Consider the following 16,279-nt stretch of genomic DNA (forward strand, 5'->3'; position numbering starts at 1 on the left):
TCTGGGCCGCCTGTGCCAGTGCCTCACCACCCTCGGCGTAAAACATTTCTTCCCTCCATCTAGTCTGAATCTCCCCTCTTTGAGTCTAAAACCATCCCCCTTGTCCTGTCGCGACAGGCCCTGCTAAAATCTCTGTCCCCATCTTTCTCCTAAGCCCCCTTATAAGGGGTCTCCATGGCAATCCCAGCCACTGGAACAGATCCATCTTGCTGAGGACAAAGTCCACCACAGCCCTTCCCATGGGCTCCTCTGGGTAAAAACAAACCATCTCTCTGTCACACTTTCCAGTACAGTGTGTTCATTCTGCTTCAGCTCCGAGTGGCACAAGTAGCTGGTTTTTTCCTTCTTCCTAATTAAAATGTGTCTCCGTTTTCACCCGTTGCCTCATTTTATACCAGCGAGCTGGCTGCTACACCTGGATGATGCATTTGCAACGCATTGGCTCCTCTGCGGTCGTGGTCCACACTCCCCAGAGGGAATACCAGCAGGCACCTCCTCATGACCTACGCGTTAGATGAAAAGCATACCTGTGGGCAGGGACCGCAGAGCGGTTGCAAGGCTGGAGCTTCACGCCCAAGGCTGTCTGGATGTCCATGCATGTTGCCACCTGGATGGATGAACCTGCAATGCCCATCGGGGAGCCAGGGCAAGCGGCGCGTGGGCTGCGGTCAGTCCAGCTTTCGCTGGGGCTCTAAGACATCCCAGCCTCTCCGTGGCTCTGGGTGGATATTTTCGAGCTTTCTGCGCTTTCATGCTGGAGTCATCACCAAAGCATCAGAAGACACTGCATGCTAAGAGCTAGTTTGTGGCAAGCGTTGCTTATATGCCATTTTGCAAGCGATATCATACACAATAATTAGTACTGTGCCTTGCAGGAGAAATATCGTTGCAGCTGGAAGGGGTAATGTATGCGTTGGGCTGTTCCCACTCCATCTCCCAGGGAGAATTGCTGAAGAACACAATTAAACGTGCATGGTTTGGTGATAAAGGATGGTGGGGCAGGTTCTCCGGTCCTGCTTGTGGCGTGGGCACCCCTGAGAATACCAAGTGAGCACTTCAGCTTCTCAGCAGCCCAGGTGATCTCAGAAAGCAGATAATAAACCCAAATATTCGTGGGTATGTGAATCTCATCAGCTTAGCTCTCTGGTTTGCTCCTGGTGTCTGCACTGCATGAGCATGCATCCATTGCTGTTGAGGAGGACCAGGTTCCATGATGAACCACAGCTGAAGTTTTGGGGATTCTTTGCCCCCCTCAACAGCCATTGCATGCCCACCCCATGGGGCTTACGTTGCTTACCTCTATAAAGAGCAGGTTTGGAGGCCACGGAGGCCAGGGGAGACTGGTCCCAGTAGCATGCCACGGAAACTAGTTGCACTCAAGAGCCACCCTGCAAGGTGCTGCAGCTCCACCACATGCAGCATTTCCAGGAGCAGACCTGACAATTTATTTTGGGTTGCTTATGAAAATATTTAGTGCCCAGAGCCCACCTGGGCATGCTGCGTCGCAGAGGACCTTGCCCAGTGCTCCCATCTCTCAGCAGGACACAGAAATTTGGAAGGGGAGAAGCCTGACATCTTCCACCAGTCTGCAAAACTGCTAGTCCAGCATCAGAAACAAAAGTGAGAAGCCTTTCGCAACTGAGGCTGGGTATTATATGACTGGCTGGGCAAATTCTGGCATGCAGCCTCCTCTCTTAGGAAATCAAGCAGACTCTTTGTCTGCTTTCCAGCAGGAACTGCTGCTTTCATTGCTCGGCTTCGCCCGATACGGGGGAAACCGGCTGGAGAGCAAAGGGAAGTTTTTCTCGCAGACAGCCCCAGCCTCCGGGGGATAATTACAGGTTAAACCAAGAAGCGTGTGAGTCTCAGCTCACCTGCCCCGTTGTCTGCCTCACGCTCCTTTTTCAGCTCCCTCGTCCGCATTCATCGGCTGGTTTGAACTGTGTGGGAACCTGGTGGAGAGAGGTGGGATGGTGCCCGTGGTGGGATTTGGGCAGATGCACGCAGCAGGGAGGAGCGGTTATAAATAGCTAAATAAACAAGAATTACAATGTGGGAGTGCTAATTTAATGGGTATAGCATGTTTACGTTAAAAAATTTTAAGTAAATACGGATTAGATGGCAAACAATGAGTGCAATTGGATGGGTTCAGGTTTATGGTCACGCAAGTGCCAGTGCTTCAGGAGGGTTGTGATTTCCCTGGACATCTTGAAGTGTTTGCACCATTTTTTCTTGCAGTGCCGTCAGGGCTGATGTGGGAGTCAAGGAGCTTTGGGAAATGCTGTGCTCCTGCTGAAGCAACCACCCCACTGCTTTGGGGTGCCTCGTGCTCACATGGGGCAGCCTTGGGTGGTGACGAAGCACCCTTTGAGAAACACATGTGAGATGTCATCAGTGGCTGAGGACACTGATGGTGGGACCCCAGGCAGCACAGTCCTTGCAGTGCAGCCCTTGCTGTCTGCCTTCAGCAGCAGTTCAGTGCCCATGCCAGGTGAGGGAGAGCCACCTGGGCTCCTGGATCTCCTCCTGTCCCAGCATGCAGGGGTCAGAAGCAGATAGCTGGTGCCTACATCCTGGGGAAGATCCAGAGCCCTGTGTGCTCGAAACATAGTTATGATCATGAATATGCAGAGAAACAGTGACAACTTTCCGATCCTCCTGGCTTCAGACTGTTGCACTGTTGCAGGTGGCTGACAGCCATCTGTGGGCATGGACTTGGACTGTGGTTCTCAGAGCACCAGCAGATCTGGGCGCTTCTGTGCTGCACAGGGCCTTGCCTGGGTTTGGTGGGCAGGCTGTGGGCCTCCCCAACCCACACATCCCAGGCAGATGCCGAACTGTGGCCCTTGGGACCAGTATCCCTTGATGCCTTGATGGAGCAGTGGAGCACGTGGTGCCTGGATGGGCAAGGTGCTGGCACATGGTGCCTGGATGGGTGAGGTGCTGGCGCATCCCGGATGGGTTAGGTGGAGCACATGGTGTCTTGATGGAGCAGTGGAGCATGTGGTGCTTGGACGGATGAGGTGGAGCACATGCATGCTCCTTGTTCAGCCAAGTCATGTCAGATGAGGTCCAGGAGGACAACTTGAAGGTAGAAGGTACCTGCCCAAGGCTGGGGGTAGGATATAGTCTGTGTCATCATAGGTAGGTAAGACTGTACCTCATTAGCCAAATACCTGAGCACTTGACAGTGGCATATTCGTCCTCACAACCACCTTTAGAGGTAGGGAAGTGCGTCCCAGCTCTGCAGGTGGGAAGATGCAGCAAGGAAAGCCCAAGTGAAGTTGCAGCCTTTCCCTGACCACATATCCCTGGCAGAGAGCAGGATCATCAAGGAGACTGTGACAGAGGAAGGGCTGGGGTCAGGCCACCACCACAGGCCTTCCTCATCAATCCTAACTCCACTTCTGTTGCTTTAATTTTCACATTATGTTCTTTATTAAAGAACGGCAAAATAGGCAAGGTATATTTAATTTGCAGCCCTGATTTATGCTGTGCTCACGAGCTAAATACCCCAGGAGTGGATTGCTGGACTAGTGCCTGTTCATATTTGTCCCTAACTGATATTTTTTTTTCCTTGTTGTTGTTGGGTTTTAAATAATCTCATGGGGGTTTTGTGAAGAATCTGTGAGCTGTTTGTGAGAACTTATCTCAGAGTGTGCATCTTGGGCTTAACTAACATTTTCCAAACAATTCAGCAGAAAGATTAACTGGGGTTGGGGGGAGACGGCTGTTGTGGTTCAGCCCTGGCTGACCCTTTGGCTAATGCGAGATAAAAACCAATGGACCTCCTGCTCATCGAGATGATGGAAACATCACCTTCAAAGCAAACAAACTGCTCTCTGCTGAAAACAGAAGAGGATGAGGACAAAATTTTGAAAGCAATGATAATTCCTTGAATTACCTCTTCTTTTCCCTAGCTGTATTCCAGCTGGTAAACAAATAGGCATTTATTTGTAACGAAAAGGAAACATAAAATAATGGGAGTGGGAAGGAGAGATGATAAGGCTGAGAATCAGAATTGTGATTTTAATGAAAGGATGTGACTTTGGAGTACATTTAGTTATGCTAAGCAGTTTTTATATGGGCAGTTTTAATTAGCCTGACCATTTTTCCAATGTCTGCCTCTCCCTGATGAATTTCAGATACTAATAAAGCCAGTTTTCCCAATTTTTCTCCCTTTTTCTCAGTGTTCAGTGCATGCACTCAGCTCCCCGCTGCACGCAGGGATTAGCTCAGGGCCAGCAGGGCTTGTTCAGCCCAAGGTGATTGAGTGGAAGTGGCCGTAGCTTCAAGTGTTGCCAACATTTGTCATTTTATCAGCCACCTCACGGTAGTGTTATTCGTAACTCTCCAGCTCACTTTGCTGGCTGATTGAGAATCTCATTATTTTGTCTACTTAAAAATTACTAGAACAACTGTGCTTTCTCTTATGGTTTTAGCAAAATACCTGAAGCAGCATCTTTACGTGCTTTACAAAGTCATAAAGATGAGAACAAAGAAAAATGTGTAATTTTGATCTGGTTTCAAGGGTCCTTCCTTGTGGCTTCAAGGTTTGTGAGGTGAGTGTGCTGAGCTCCTATGCTTTGCCACGGCCAGGTAGAGCCAGGCTGACCCTCACTGCGCACCCCGAGTCTGAACCAAGAGGGGTGAGCATCTTCCTTTGCCATCCCATGCCATGCAGAGCGACATTCGGGATCTCTCTTGAAAATTGCTCGTGCTTACAAGCTTGTGTTTGTAATACAGAGAGCAGAGCAGGGTTGGCGTTGGTGCACATGAGACACCATAGTTTTGCTGCAACCCATTGCGCTCCTGCTACTGTATAATCAGTCTAGAAGGAGCGGTATTAATCAGGCTGGATTGGATGTAACACATTCCCTTCAGGTGGTTTTGTGGCTGTTAGAAGTGTCCCCAGAGGGACGGAAAGGTTTGGTGGTGGGTGGCTGCCGTCCCTTCCAAACTGCCGCTCCCAGGGCTGTGCTGCTGGCATGTTGTCGTCTGATGGTTGTATTTAGTCCCTGTGTATGTGAAATGAGTATGTTTTTGCATTGCTCTGCTGGGGAATAAAAAAAGCAATATAAGCTAAATAAAATTTATTTTGGAAGTTGTTAACCTGAATTCTCTCTATTCCGCCCCGCTTGCTCACTCTCAGCAGTGGGTACACCGCTGATCCCCTTTACCCTGCATTTTGTCACTGTTCATCTTCATTTTTTATGGTGATAATATCTTTTCTCCCCTTTTTCTAATTTTCTGTCCTTTCCACCTGGAAGTGGCAAAAGCCAAGCTGGACGAAGAGATGGAAGGAAGGTCATAAGGGAGGAGGAGGAGGTCATGCATTTCTCACCGCCTGTCTCTTCTCTTTTTCGCAGTTGTTGCAATCTCAGGATGTGAAGGAAGACGCTGTGCTCTGCTGCTCCATGGAGGTAGGGAAGCACCCGCGCCACCCACCCTGCTCCTCATGGCTTTGCCCCTTCTTTGGCTACGCGTGTGTCAAGCAGCTGTTAGATGTTTCCAGACCCAAAGAGCCATGTTGCTTCTTTGCATGATAGAATCACAGAACGGTTTGTGTGGGAAGGGACCTTCAAAGTCCCTCCAGCCCAGCCCCCTGCCATGGGCAGGGACACCTTCAGCTGGATCAGGTTGCTCAGAGCCCGTCCAGCCTGGCCTTGGATGTTCCCAGGGATGGGCCATCGGGCACCTCTCTGGGCCGCCTCTGCCAGTGTCTCACCACCCTTGGCATAAAACATTTCTTCCCTCCATCTAGTCTGAATCTCCCCTCTTTGAGTTTAAAACCATCCCCCTTGTCCTGTCGCGACAGGCCCTGCTAAAAACTCTGTCCCCATCTTTCTCCTGAGCCCCCTCTAAGTGCTGGAAGGCTGCAGTAAGGTCTCCCCGGAGCCTTCTCCTCTCCAGGCTGGACAACCCCAGCTCTCCCAGCCTGTCCTCCCAGCAGGGGTGCCCCGGCCTCTGACCATCCCCGTGGCCTCCTCTGGCCCTGCTCCAGCAGGTCCATGAAAGACATCACTGGGAGATAAGGGACAGCCTTTGAGATTCTGTCACTGGACTTTTGATCCATGTAAATGGATGCAAAAATTTTGGTAGCAGGGTCGTGTATCACAGAATTACATCATCCTGGTGCCTTCAAATCTCACCCTGCCTTTATTTTTTAAGCACAAACACCTGTATTGGAGCAAAAGCTGCCCTGTGGCTCATGTGAAGAGGTTTGCCATGCTCAGCAGCAGCTTTGCGGAGCAATGCTGGTACCAATATAGCAGAGTTCCAAGAGTTTCACTTTTGGGGAGTGATTGGCCTGTGGGGATGGATGCTGTCCTTGCCATCTGAATGGTTGAAATTGCAGCCTGAATGGCTGAAATTCAGCAAAGCGTCAGGCAACCAAGGAGGAGAGGTGGAATTTTTAAGTTTAGGACTTTGGGGAGCTTATGCTGCTCCATAGAGGCTCTCCAAGGAGTAATTGCTTTAAAAAAAAAAATCTTGTCTGTCCTCAGAGAAGCGGCACGACAGGTATAAATGCCGATCTCGGCAGGGCAGGATTTGTTATGCATACAGGAGGGCTCTGCTTATTCCAATTAATGACTGGGAGTCACTGACAGCTATGAATCAGCGAGTAAATGAACGGCCAGGTCGCAGGCAGGAATACCACATCACAGCCTGCGCTTTGTTTTGACAATAGCATGATTTTTATTTTTTTTTTTTTCCAAAAGCAATCCAGTGTTGCTGCCTTTGAAGTCAGTGGGAGCTGAACCATTCGCTCCTCCAGCAGCTCCTCCTGCTTTTGAAAATCTCACCCTTTATGTTTGGCTGTTGGAGCAGGCTGCCAGGTGGTTTTGGTTTTCAAAAGCCACGACGCCTTTAACCTTGCCTGCTTGCCCCGCCGCACTGAGCAGGGCAGAATTGGAGGGATGGAGGATGTCTGGAAATGCCGGCAGGGTGTTTTCATATTGTAGAATGATACAACCATAGAATATCTCAAGTCTGAAGGGACCCATAAGGATCAATATGCCATGGTTGACCCCTTCTTCTCCCGACAGCTGCAGAGCACCGGCCGGCTGCTGGAGGAGCAGCTGCCCGAGATGATGACGGAGCTGTTGGCGATAGCGCGTGACAAGATGCTGTGTCCCTCCGAGTCCATGCTGACGCGCTCCCTGCTGCTGGAGGTTATCGAGCTGCACGCCAACAACTGGAACCCCCTGACGCCCACCATCACGCAGTACTACAACAAGACCATCCAAAAACTGACGGCTTGAGGGGCAGGGCAAGGTGGGGTGGGAAGGGACGAGAAGAAGACATGCACCTTGACAGGATCCGGCAAGAGCTTTTCCGATTTCAATCCCCCAGCAGACCAAACCCCAGCATGCTCGAGAATACATTCGTGGGGCAGGGAGGGAGAAGCATGTTTCTTTTTCAGCTGCGTCGCTCAGTGCCACCCCTCTTCCCCGCCGTGGTTTTGTTTTTGGGGTTTCTTTTTCTGAACTCATTGCTCAAGCAGCAGCAACGCATCCCGCCGGGTTATTGTTTGGCTTTCGAAAGAAGACAGAGAATTTGGGGGGGTGGGGGGGTTGGGGGGTGGGGAGGAGAGAAAAAAAAATAAGCCGAATCCAAGTGGGGGCTAGTATTGTTTTCACGCTGTCCTCCGGCCTTGCCCCAGCCAACTGGCAGGAGACAGCAGGCAGCAGATGTCTCGGGAGGACAAAGCCAGACACACACTACACCAGACACTCATAATTGATGGCTTTTGTCGAGCGGGGCTTGCGTTAGGTCCCCCCCTCCCCGCCTCCTTGTCTTCAACTTTCTGTGTGTATCCCCTGCCCCAGCTCGCCACCCCTTCGACAGCGGGTTGGAGAGTGGGACGACTTTCTTATTTGCACTGGGTTTTCTTTTTCTCGAGCGTTTGTATTTCCTTCTTACTTTATTGTATTGTTGAACGGACAATTGTGATTAGCTCGGAGACCGGCAAAGTGATGCCTTCCCCCGAGCTGACTCATGGTTTACGTGAAGATGCTGAAGCAGAAGGAGTGTTTTAAAGGAGTCCAAAAGCCACTGCAGAAGTAACGTAGCCACCGTCGTCTTGCCAGTACCTTCTCGATGGATTGAGAGCTCCTCTGAGCTGGGAGCTCTAAGAAACAGGGGATTCTGCGGCTCTGTTCGAGTCGCCATTATCTCTTAGCCACTATAACCCTTTTTTTTCTTTTTTTTTTTTTTTTAATACTTTTTTTTTTTCCATTGAAGGAGTGCTTTATTGTCATTACTGTCATGGTTGTAATTATACATTTAAATCCAGGCCTGTTATAGTCAGGCTTAATAATGTACAGGGCAAGGGAGACGTGAAGGTTTTTTGTTCTTTGGAGACTAATAATGTGAAGAAAATCAATTTATGACAAAAAGGAGGAAAAAAGTAGAGGAAAAAATAGGAAAAGCCAAAAATAGATGTTTTGAGCCTGGCTTCTATCTAGCTGAATTTGCTATCCAGTGTTTCTAGGTGTGCGGTGTACGGGAGTGGCTCTGTCCCATGGTCAGTGTAAGAGGCACTGTGTCACCAAGGGATAGATGATGTGTTCGGAGGGGGAGACTTTGCTCGGGGATCCCCAGGCAGCTCCATGCTGGAGCATCCTGAGGGAGGGGGTGGCTGCAGGGGGGTGATGGCAAGACACCGCCTGGGCAAGGAGATGCCTGGAGGGTGAGGAGGCTGGTACGGAGGGATGCACCACGCCACTGCATCGCTCCCTGAACCATGAACAAGGCTTAGTGGTCTCTTTATTTGCTTGTCTAGCGATGCTTTGGCTTACTAAATCGCTTCAGGTGCTTATTTCAGCTGTGCGAGCTGCCCTGTCACATCTGTGCAGTAGAAGAGAGCCGAGGAAGGCACAGTGCCGGCAGCCCGTCCTGTATTCTTCCCATTATTCAACTTACTTTCCTTTCCTGGTGAGAAGAAGAGAATTTATGCCACGACGCTGGCGTGCATGGCCCCCGGATCAGGCAGGCTGGGTCTGAACCCAGCAGCTCAAACCCGTTTTTCCAAGGAAGATGTTGAATTCCTGGTGGCTTGTACAGGAGAAAGTTTTCACCCTGACCTCTTTGGATGTGCAGTATGTTCTTGGGTGCCTTATGAATGTGTCGGTCTGTCTGTGATGGGGTGGAAGCTTTCGCTGCAAAATTTAAAGGGCAGAAATTTTCAGCAGAAAATGCATTGCAGGAGACAGAGAGTCCTGATGCTGCAGTTCAATTTTAAATCTAAATTTTCATCTAGTTGTCTGCTGATGTGGTTCCTAACCTGCACATGGAACAAGAGGAGCAAGCTGGAAACGGGAGCTTCAGTCCTCCTGTCTACCCAGAAAGCAGTAAAATGGTTGCTGAATGCACTGGACTTGGTTGGAAAAATTAATTTCTGCTTCATGGATTCGAGCCCGGGAGCTTTGCATGGTGACAGCGCCTGGCGTTGCCTCAGCTTCGTTAGTAGCAATGGGGTTTGATAGTATTAATGAGCAGCTGAACTTGATGGAGGCGGCAAAGCCCATCAGTATTATAAGGCTCAGGGTTGTGCCCATTGATCTTGACTTTTCGTGCTCCCTGATTTCTCAGGGAGTGGAGGAGAAGGGGATTTAACACCTATTGCCGTGTGCCCAGGCACAGCTTCAGCCTTCTGGGAGAAGACCAGATATCTGATCTGAAAACCAGATTTGTCTTGATTATTATTTTTTTTTAAGAACAGAAAAGTCCTATAATGGGGGCACAGCCTGGTGGGTCAGGGTGCGAGGGATCCTGCCGGCAGCGATCCAGACCACCACTCTGGCCCCTGCAGCTTCTCCCTTCCCCCAGAATTTGCTCTCGGGATGTAGTGAAAGAAGAAAAGAAAAAAAAAAGAAAGAAAACCCCAGAGAATTGGAGATTTGGCTTCTAAAATCCTGAATTTTCACCTATCAGTGCGTCAGGAGGCATTCACAGGTAAAGTGTAAGCCATGTGGCAGTATTTCTGTTCAAGCATTTCCCAACCCCTGCCAGCCGTGAGGGGTTTATTCAGTTTTCCCATTGGGATGCAATCCTGCAAACCCCACCAACCAGGCTTGGCCCATGACTTTTCCCTCCAACACTGGGATTCATCCCACCGAAGAAGTTCTATGTGAAATCAGTCTTTTTTTAATGTCTTGCCATTTGTCTCCACTATCAACGTATGCTAATCCAGCCATGAACTGCTTTGGTACATCAGTCACTCTGTTGATGTTTGAGAATCAAAGTGTCGACCAAACATGGTGCTGTCGATCAAAATTCCATGCTGCCAATGGTATCTTTCTGAAGTCCATCGGTTGGAAGCCAGCAGGCATATGGCATCATTAAACTGTGGTACCATGTTGGGAAAACAAGGTCATTGGATGGGGCAGGATGGGGGGCAGTGCTGGGAAGTTTTGGGGATTCCTGGTGAGAGCACCTACAGATGTCATTGAGTATTTTCTTCTTCCTTTCTTTGGGGGGTGGTTTGGTTTTTTTTGGCTTTGTTAAGAAACGCCAAAAAAGTGTAATTCTAAAACGTGTATTTTTTGCAGTTGTGAAGCCACTGGCTACATCTCCCCAGATTAGCCAGATTCAATCTTCGCTGCTCAATAGAAGTATCCACGTGGGGCTTTAATATGACGTCCCCATGCGGCTGTATCAGCAAAGGGGCAAAGAACCTCCTCGAGCCAAATATGTATGGGGCCAAACCTTGGGCTGGTATGAAGGTGAGTGTCTGAAGCATCTGCAGAGGAGCGATGCTCTGCAGCACCGCCATGCCGGTCCCCCTCGGATGCAGAGCAGGTTTGCTGGCTCTCTGCCAGACTCCCCAGCATCTAATTCACGTCGTTCCTGGTGAAATTATTTCCCAGCTGAAGATTTTTGCTACCCACAAAATGACTTGCTTGGTTTCCCTGTGAGGGATTTCACTCCCCTTTGGAGAAGTCTTATGTATAGGGAGGTGAAATGAAAATGGGGGGAAAAAAGGAAAAGTAAGCGATTTGCCTGGTTCCCCTGTTCCCCTGAAGAAGATTAATTAGTATCTATTCTTGGCGTGATTGATGGCTTTGAAGGAAAACTTGTCAGAGTAACTTATGATTTATTTTCATGCTTATTTTTGTAACATCCCTCACTTGGAAGTCTCTCAAAATCTTAAATACTATTTTTTTTCTCACTTCCCCGCTGGCTATTTTATGGCTTTACACTAATCTTGCTCTTCTTGGTGTTAGCTATTAGCAAGTCCCGGTGATATCTTCAGTATCTTTTCAGGAGAAATGACACTAAGGGTTGCAAAGTCCACTGTTGATAGCCAAGGGAGCTGCGGTATCCTGCAGAACACGGAGTTAACGCTAGCAATTCATTGTATTTTTTTTAATGTATTTATTTGCATTTGAAAAAACAACATTTTTAATTTAATCATATTTGTTAAACTAAGCGCTTTAAAAAAATTAAAAAAAAAAATAAAAAAAAAGGAAAAAGGTTTGGGGAAGAATAAAGACTAGATATTCATACTAGAGAAAACACAAACTCAATGTTTTCAGCATTTCAGAGACTGTTAAAACAAGGGAGCTCATAACTCTTTGTGGCAATTCAGTCTTTGTTTATAGAACATCCAGACCCAGTGTATGCTATAAAATGCATCATCTGAGTAATAAATGTTTAAAGCTTGACATTTCCCATCTTTTTGTGGGTACGGGTTAAGACAGTGCTGGTCTGGGGGAGACCTTTCTTTTGTTCAGAATGGAAGAAAAGGAAGATGGGGGTGGGGGTGGTGGAAATATCCCTAGCAGTGTCTGCTTGGCAGCGTAGCAGAGGGACTGATCCTTCCCTCTGTGGGGATGGCTCAGCCCATGGCCCTGGCGCCAGGTCGGATCCTGCATGGTGCTGAAGCTCTGCTTGGGGACAGGCCCCCTCCCCATCACTTCTCACAGCGGTGAGGATGAAGCCCGTGGGAGCGGTGCAGAGGGCTCAGAGGTCCATGGGTGATGGATTTGGCCCCTCTCCTGGCTGTGCCTCCCCCGCCACCTGCTCCCCTTCATCTGTCCCAAGGGAATTGCCCATCTATTTGTGTCCTACCTCGGGGTCTGTTGGAGGACCCCCATTTATCACATCCATTTCACCCAACACCACAGCACGCAATGAGGGGTCATGGACCACTTCTGCCTTTTACCACATTCAACCTGTTTTTTTAAAGCAAAAGTTTTCAAAAAGTAGTTTTTCTTAAAAGCATCCTCTGGAAAACCCTTCTCTAGCCCAAGCCAATTAATTTTTATCTAATTGAAAGAAAGCCCCATGGGTCACTGGAGGTGAGCAGTGTGTGTCCGTGTGTCATCAGGCTCTGGCCAGAAAATTGGAGGTGAAATGGTTCCTGCTTTTGAAGAAATATTCTGGTGAGATGCTGTCCGTGGCCCTGCATGTGTGCTCAGAGCTCACGGCAGCACAGCCACGCTGCAAAATAAATACAAAAAGGAGGGGGAAGGAGGTGGGTCTGCACCGTAGCAGAGGGATCCTGCTGCTGGCTGGGGGCTCGGCTGGGTGCTGGAAGGCCATGAATACAGGGATGAGGTGTTGAAACGAGGCACGGGCCACTTGCACCCAGTGCGCATCACCCAGCACTCCACGCTCCATGACAGCTCCATGCACAGCTCCATAGCTGCTTAGGGGAAGAGCCTGGGATTTATTAAACGCTTCCTGACCTGCGCTGCTGGCTTTCAGGATCATCTCCTCATGCCTCTCGTAGAAGTCAGATATTAACCTTAAATTCCATGCCAAGCATTTTATATGAGTTTAACTCAATTTGCCAAAAAGCTCATTTTTGCTGCACTTCTGCCTGCAGTCAAGGTCTCAACCACCATAACCAACATCCATGCTGGTAAATCAGACATAGCCAAGGTCAGGTGGTGGAGAGTGACCCACACACTTAATGTAACCGAGCTGATCCATGATGCTTTCCTTTTTCATAACCCCCTCGTGGTTTCTTTGCCCCCCCATTTCTGCTGCATCTCCCTGCTGCGGCACACCCAGGCTGGGTCCCCTGCCCAGAGAACAACGGTGGCCCCACACCTGATCTTTTTTGTGCTAACACAGAAAGTAGATGACATGACCTACCGGGCAGCGTTCCTCATGATGTGGGTCATCACCTGATCCATCCTTCTGCCCCAAAGCAGGACCAAGCGCACCAGCACCCTTCCCAGGGGAGCTTGTCCAACCTACTCATAAAACCTCTGGTGATGGAGGGCAGATTGCCCGTTGCCTCCACAAAACGTCATATGCTGGACAGTGGGGTCATTCCTAGACGTTTACATAGGGCTAGAAATTAGAAATTATATATAATTTAGTCTGTTTAGTCCTTTGGGCAATCACCAGACACTGCTTTGGGTTATTTTGATAATCGCCCAGCGTAAAACAAAAAAGCTGGTTCGTGCCACGGGCCACTGGAAAGCTGACCCAGTAGGAACTGGTTTTGTTGTGTTCCTTCCAATTACTTCTGTTGCTGCATCAGCTGGGTGGGTTTTGCAGCAAGTGAGACAGATCACTGCTGGTAAATGACAAGATAAAACCATCCAAATCTCTCCTCCAAAGCCACCTTTTTGTAGGATCCATACCTAAATGTCCCCATCAACCACACCAACCTACAGCCAGACTCTACAACTCCAGGGTGTGCTGGAGCTGGAGTGTGGCTTGTCCCACCAAATCAAGGTTGTGAGCATCCGGACCAGTTGTGGAAAGAGCTTGTCAGCACCGGAGCTGGGCTGGGAGCAGCCAAGCCAAGAGCAGGGACAGTCCCTGGGCCCCTGGGCCCACCAAGATATATGAAAAGAGAAAATAACCTGCAGTAAACTCAAGATTTTGGAGCAGATGGATGGGACTTGCTGTGGAGCTGAAGCGTTCAAGATGCAGGAATATTTCTGTGAATTCCTCGTGGCTGCCAAAACCCAGAGAGTGGCAAATAAAGAAACCCCCTGAATCAGAGTAAGTTTGCTTGGCTTTCCTAAAACATGGCAAACCTGCAAATAGCCGGGATGTTCTCCTCTTCCAGCAGCTCCGCTTCTACTACTGAATAATAAAAGGAGTTTTTAAATGCTCCTGCTGGTGGCAAAATGGATAACAAAGGTAAATCCTAAGTGACAAATCGCATTCACACTTCACGTAACAGCATTGCTGCCATGTTTGCAAGCTGAACTGTAGCTTAAATGATCATTGTTCAGGGTGCAACAAGAACAACAACCATATTAAAACAATTCATGTGCATTGCAGGACTACATGGCCTCTTCTTTTGGATCCTATATTGTGATCATTAATTATAAAGCTGGAGACTTGAGTGGCTACATAAGTGTGAGTACTTTATATCTATGCCATTCCTGAGGACCTCTCTGAATTCATTCCTAGAGCTGGATTTCTGCAAAAAATACCCCATCCTTGGGCTGTAATTTAATGATTTAAACATTTCCAGGGATGCAGACACGGCCTGTAACTCGTGGAGAGTTGCTGTGGTTATCCTCACTGTTGCAGATGAGCACAGGGGCCCAAGGATGGGTGGTCGCAGCACAGGCCACCGAAACGGAGCCTTCTGGCGGAGGTTGGGCTTCCTCCACCCAGTGCAAAGGCATTGCTCCACTCAGGGCTGCAGCCTTCAGGGGGAGTTAGCAGTGCTGCAAAGGGCAAAGCCTTGGTGGATTGGATGCTGAACCAGTGCCTCATCCCATCGGCTAACTATTTCCCACCAGTCGTAGCCATGCCACAGAGTTAATGGGGAAAAAATGCAAAGTCCCTCTCAAGAGAAATGCCAAGATTTCCAAATTCCATTCTGTCCTAAATTGTCTGAGTTTTTCACCCAACAAAGCATTTTGTTTCAATGTATGTTATGTTGCTGTAGCAATAACATTTAAACAAAGTGTTTGGACTTTATTAGCACAGACCTTTTCAATAACTTCCCATAGAGCTTTCCCATCAAAAGTTTCCACTTTGAGAAAGTGATGCCGGGAGGTGGCGAAGGTCTGATGGCAGCAATGACCTCCACCATGCATTCCATGGTCCTGGGCTTGCTTCTGCCTCTGTGCCTTTCTCCCTGCCCTGCTGCAGGGAAATGCAGCGGCATGTCCGTCCCCCCGCATGTTGTTCTTAGGCATCCAAACGCATGACATGAGCATGTGGCCTTGCAGCCAGGATGGGGAGGGAACCGCACAGACCTCACTGGCGCTGCTGGTGACCGCACAGTGGTCATTGATGATGGAGCTGTGAGAAGCAGTTAGGTTCTGGAGGAGATCCAGTGCCTTTGCAACTGGTAGAGACATGGGGAACACAGGTGGCTGAGGAACTGGGCTGCAGTGAGTGTCTGCATGTGCCTGAGAGGTGGAGAAAGTGGTCTGTGAGATCCTCTGGTGTCTAGGACCAGTGCAAAGTCCAAACAGGTGGTGATGGAGACCATTTCCATAGTGCTGCAGACAGCACTGAGCCCGGATTTTACTTGGGGGATGCTCAGAGGTACCAGTGGTGTCCCCAGGCTTCCTGGTCCAAGAGACAAATCTTTTTGCTTCGTGCATGCACCAGGGTGTCCCTTCTGGCTGTTGTCCTGTGCGTGGAGATGGGGAACAAGCTGCTGCCTCTTACCTTTAAAAATAATAATACTGAGCTCTGTGGGAGCCTGGGCTTTCTTGGCACCCAGCCCGCTGCTCTGGCATCAGATGTGCAACCCCTGGTGCAGGAGCCGGAGCCAGGGTGCCGTGTACAGGTGGGTCGTGAGCAGCACGAGCCTGATGTGCCATGGTCAGACATCAGCTAAGCTGGGTGTTCCCCAGGTCCCTTGTGTCACCTGCAGCCAAATTATCTGTCATTGGCACTTCTTTGTCCATGGGATAAAATGCAGAATAAATCCTGATCAGCATTTACTGCTCCCTGCCTTGATAAGATCTGAATCCTAGCGGCTCTCCTGTAGGTTGGACCTCTCATGGGTGGGGATTGATCCTCCTGTGTGCTGCCCAGCCGTGCCCCGGAGCTGTAGATCTCCCTCACCGCAGGTGAGTGTGTCCCAAACTGGTCCCACTGCTGGTGCCATGGGGGAATGTGTGGTTCAATTACTGCAGAAGGGCCCATAGCAATGGGATGGCTCTGGTCTCCTGGAATCACAGAATCCTAAAATCATTTAGGTTGGAAAAGACCTTCCAGATCACCAAGTCCAACCGCTAACCCATCACTGCCAAGGCCACCGCTAAGCCCTGGCCCCGAGCGCCACAGCTACAGGTGTTATAAATCCCCCCAGGGCGGGTGCCGCCAGCCC

At 49.4% G+C, this 16,279-nt stretch overlaps 1 protein-coding gene and 1 long non-coding RNA gene across 5 annotated transcripts in view; both read left to right on the forward strand.

Annotated features, from left to right (window-relative positions):
- CTIF (cap binding complex dependent translation initiation factor) overlaps window positions 1-7,561 on the forward strand; it is a 141,543-nt gene extending 133,982 nt beyond the window's left edge. For all 4 annotated transcript variants that reach the window (XM_056325211.1, XM_056325212.1, XM_056325213.1 and 1 more), the window contains 2 exons: window positions 5,370-5,423; window positions 7,050-7,561. In XM_056325211.1, coding sequence (XP_056181186.1) covers window positions 5,370-5,423; window positions 7,050-7,265 — 270 coding nt within the window. In that variant the 3' untranslated portion in view covers window positions 7,266-7,561. The remainder of the gene's footprint in view (window positions 1-5,369; window positions 5,424-7,049) is intronic.
- A 36-nt stretch (window positions 7,562-7,597) lies between these two features.
- On the forward strand, window positions 7,598-11,672 carry LOC130142813 (uncharacterized). The gene is made up of 2 exons (XR_008819530.1): window positions 7,598-9,960; window positions 10,557-11,672. It is a non-coding gene; the product is annotated as an uncharacterized LOC130142813 (long non-coding RNA).
- Window positions 11,673-16,279: the final 4,607 nt, after the last annotated feature.

The sequence above is a fragment of the Falco biarmicus genome, chromosome Z (genome assembly GCF_023638135.1).
Source record: "Falco biarmicus isolate bFalBia1 chromosome Z, bFalBia1.pri, whole genome shotgun sequence".
Classification (NCBI taxonomy): Eukaryota; Metazoa; Chordata; class Aves; order Falconiformes; family Falconidae; genus Falco; species Falco biarmicus.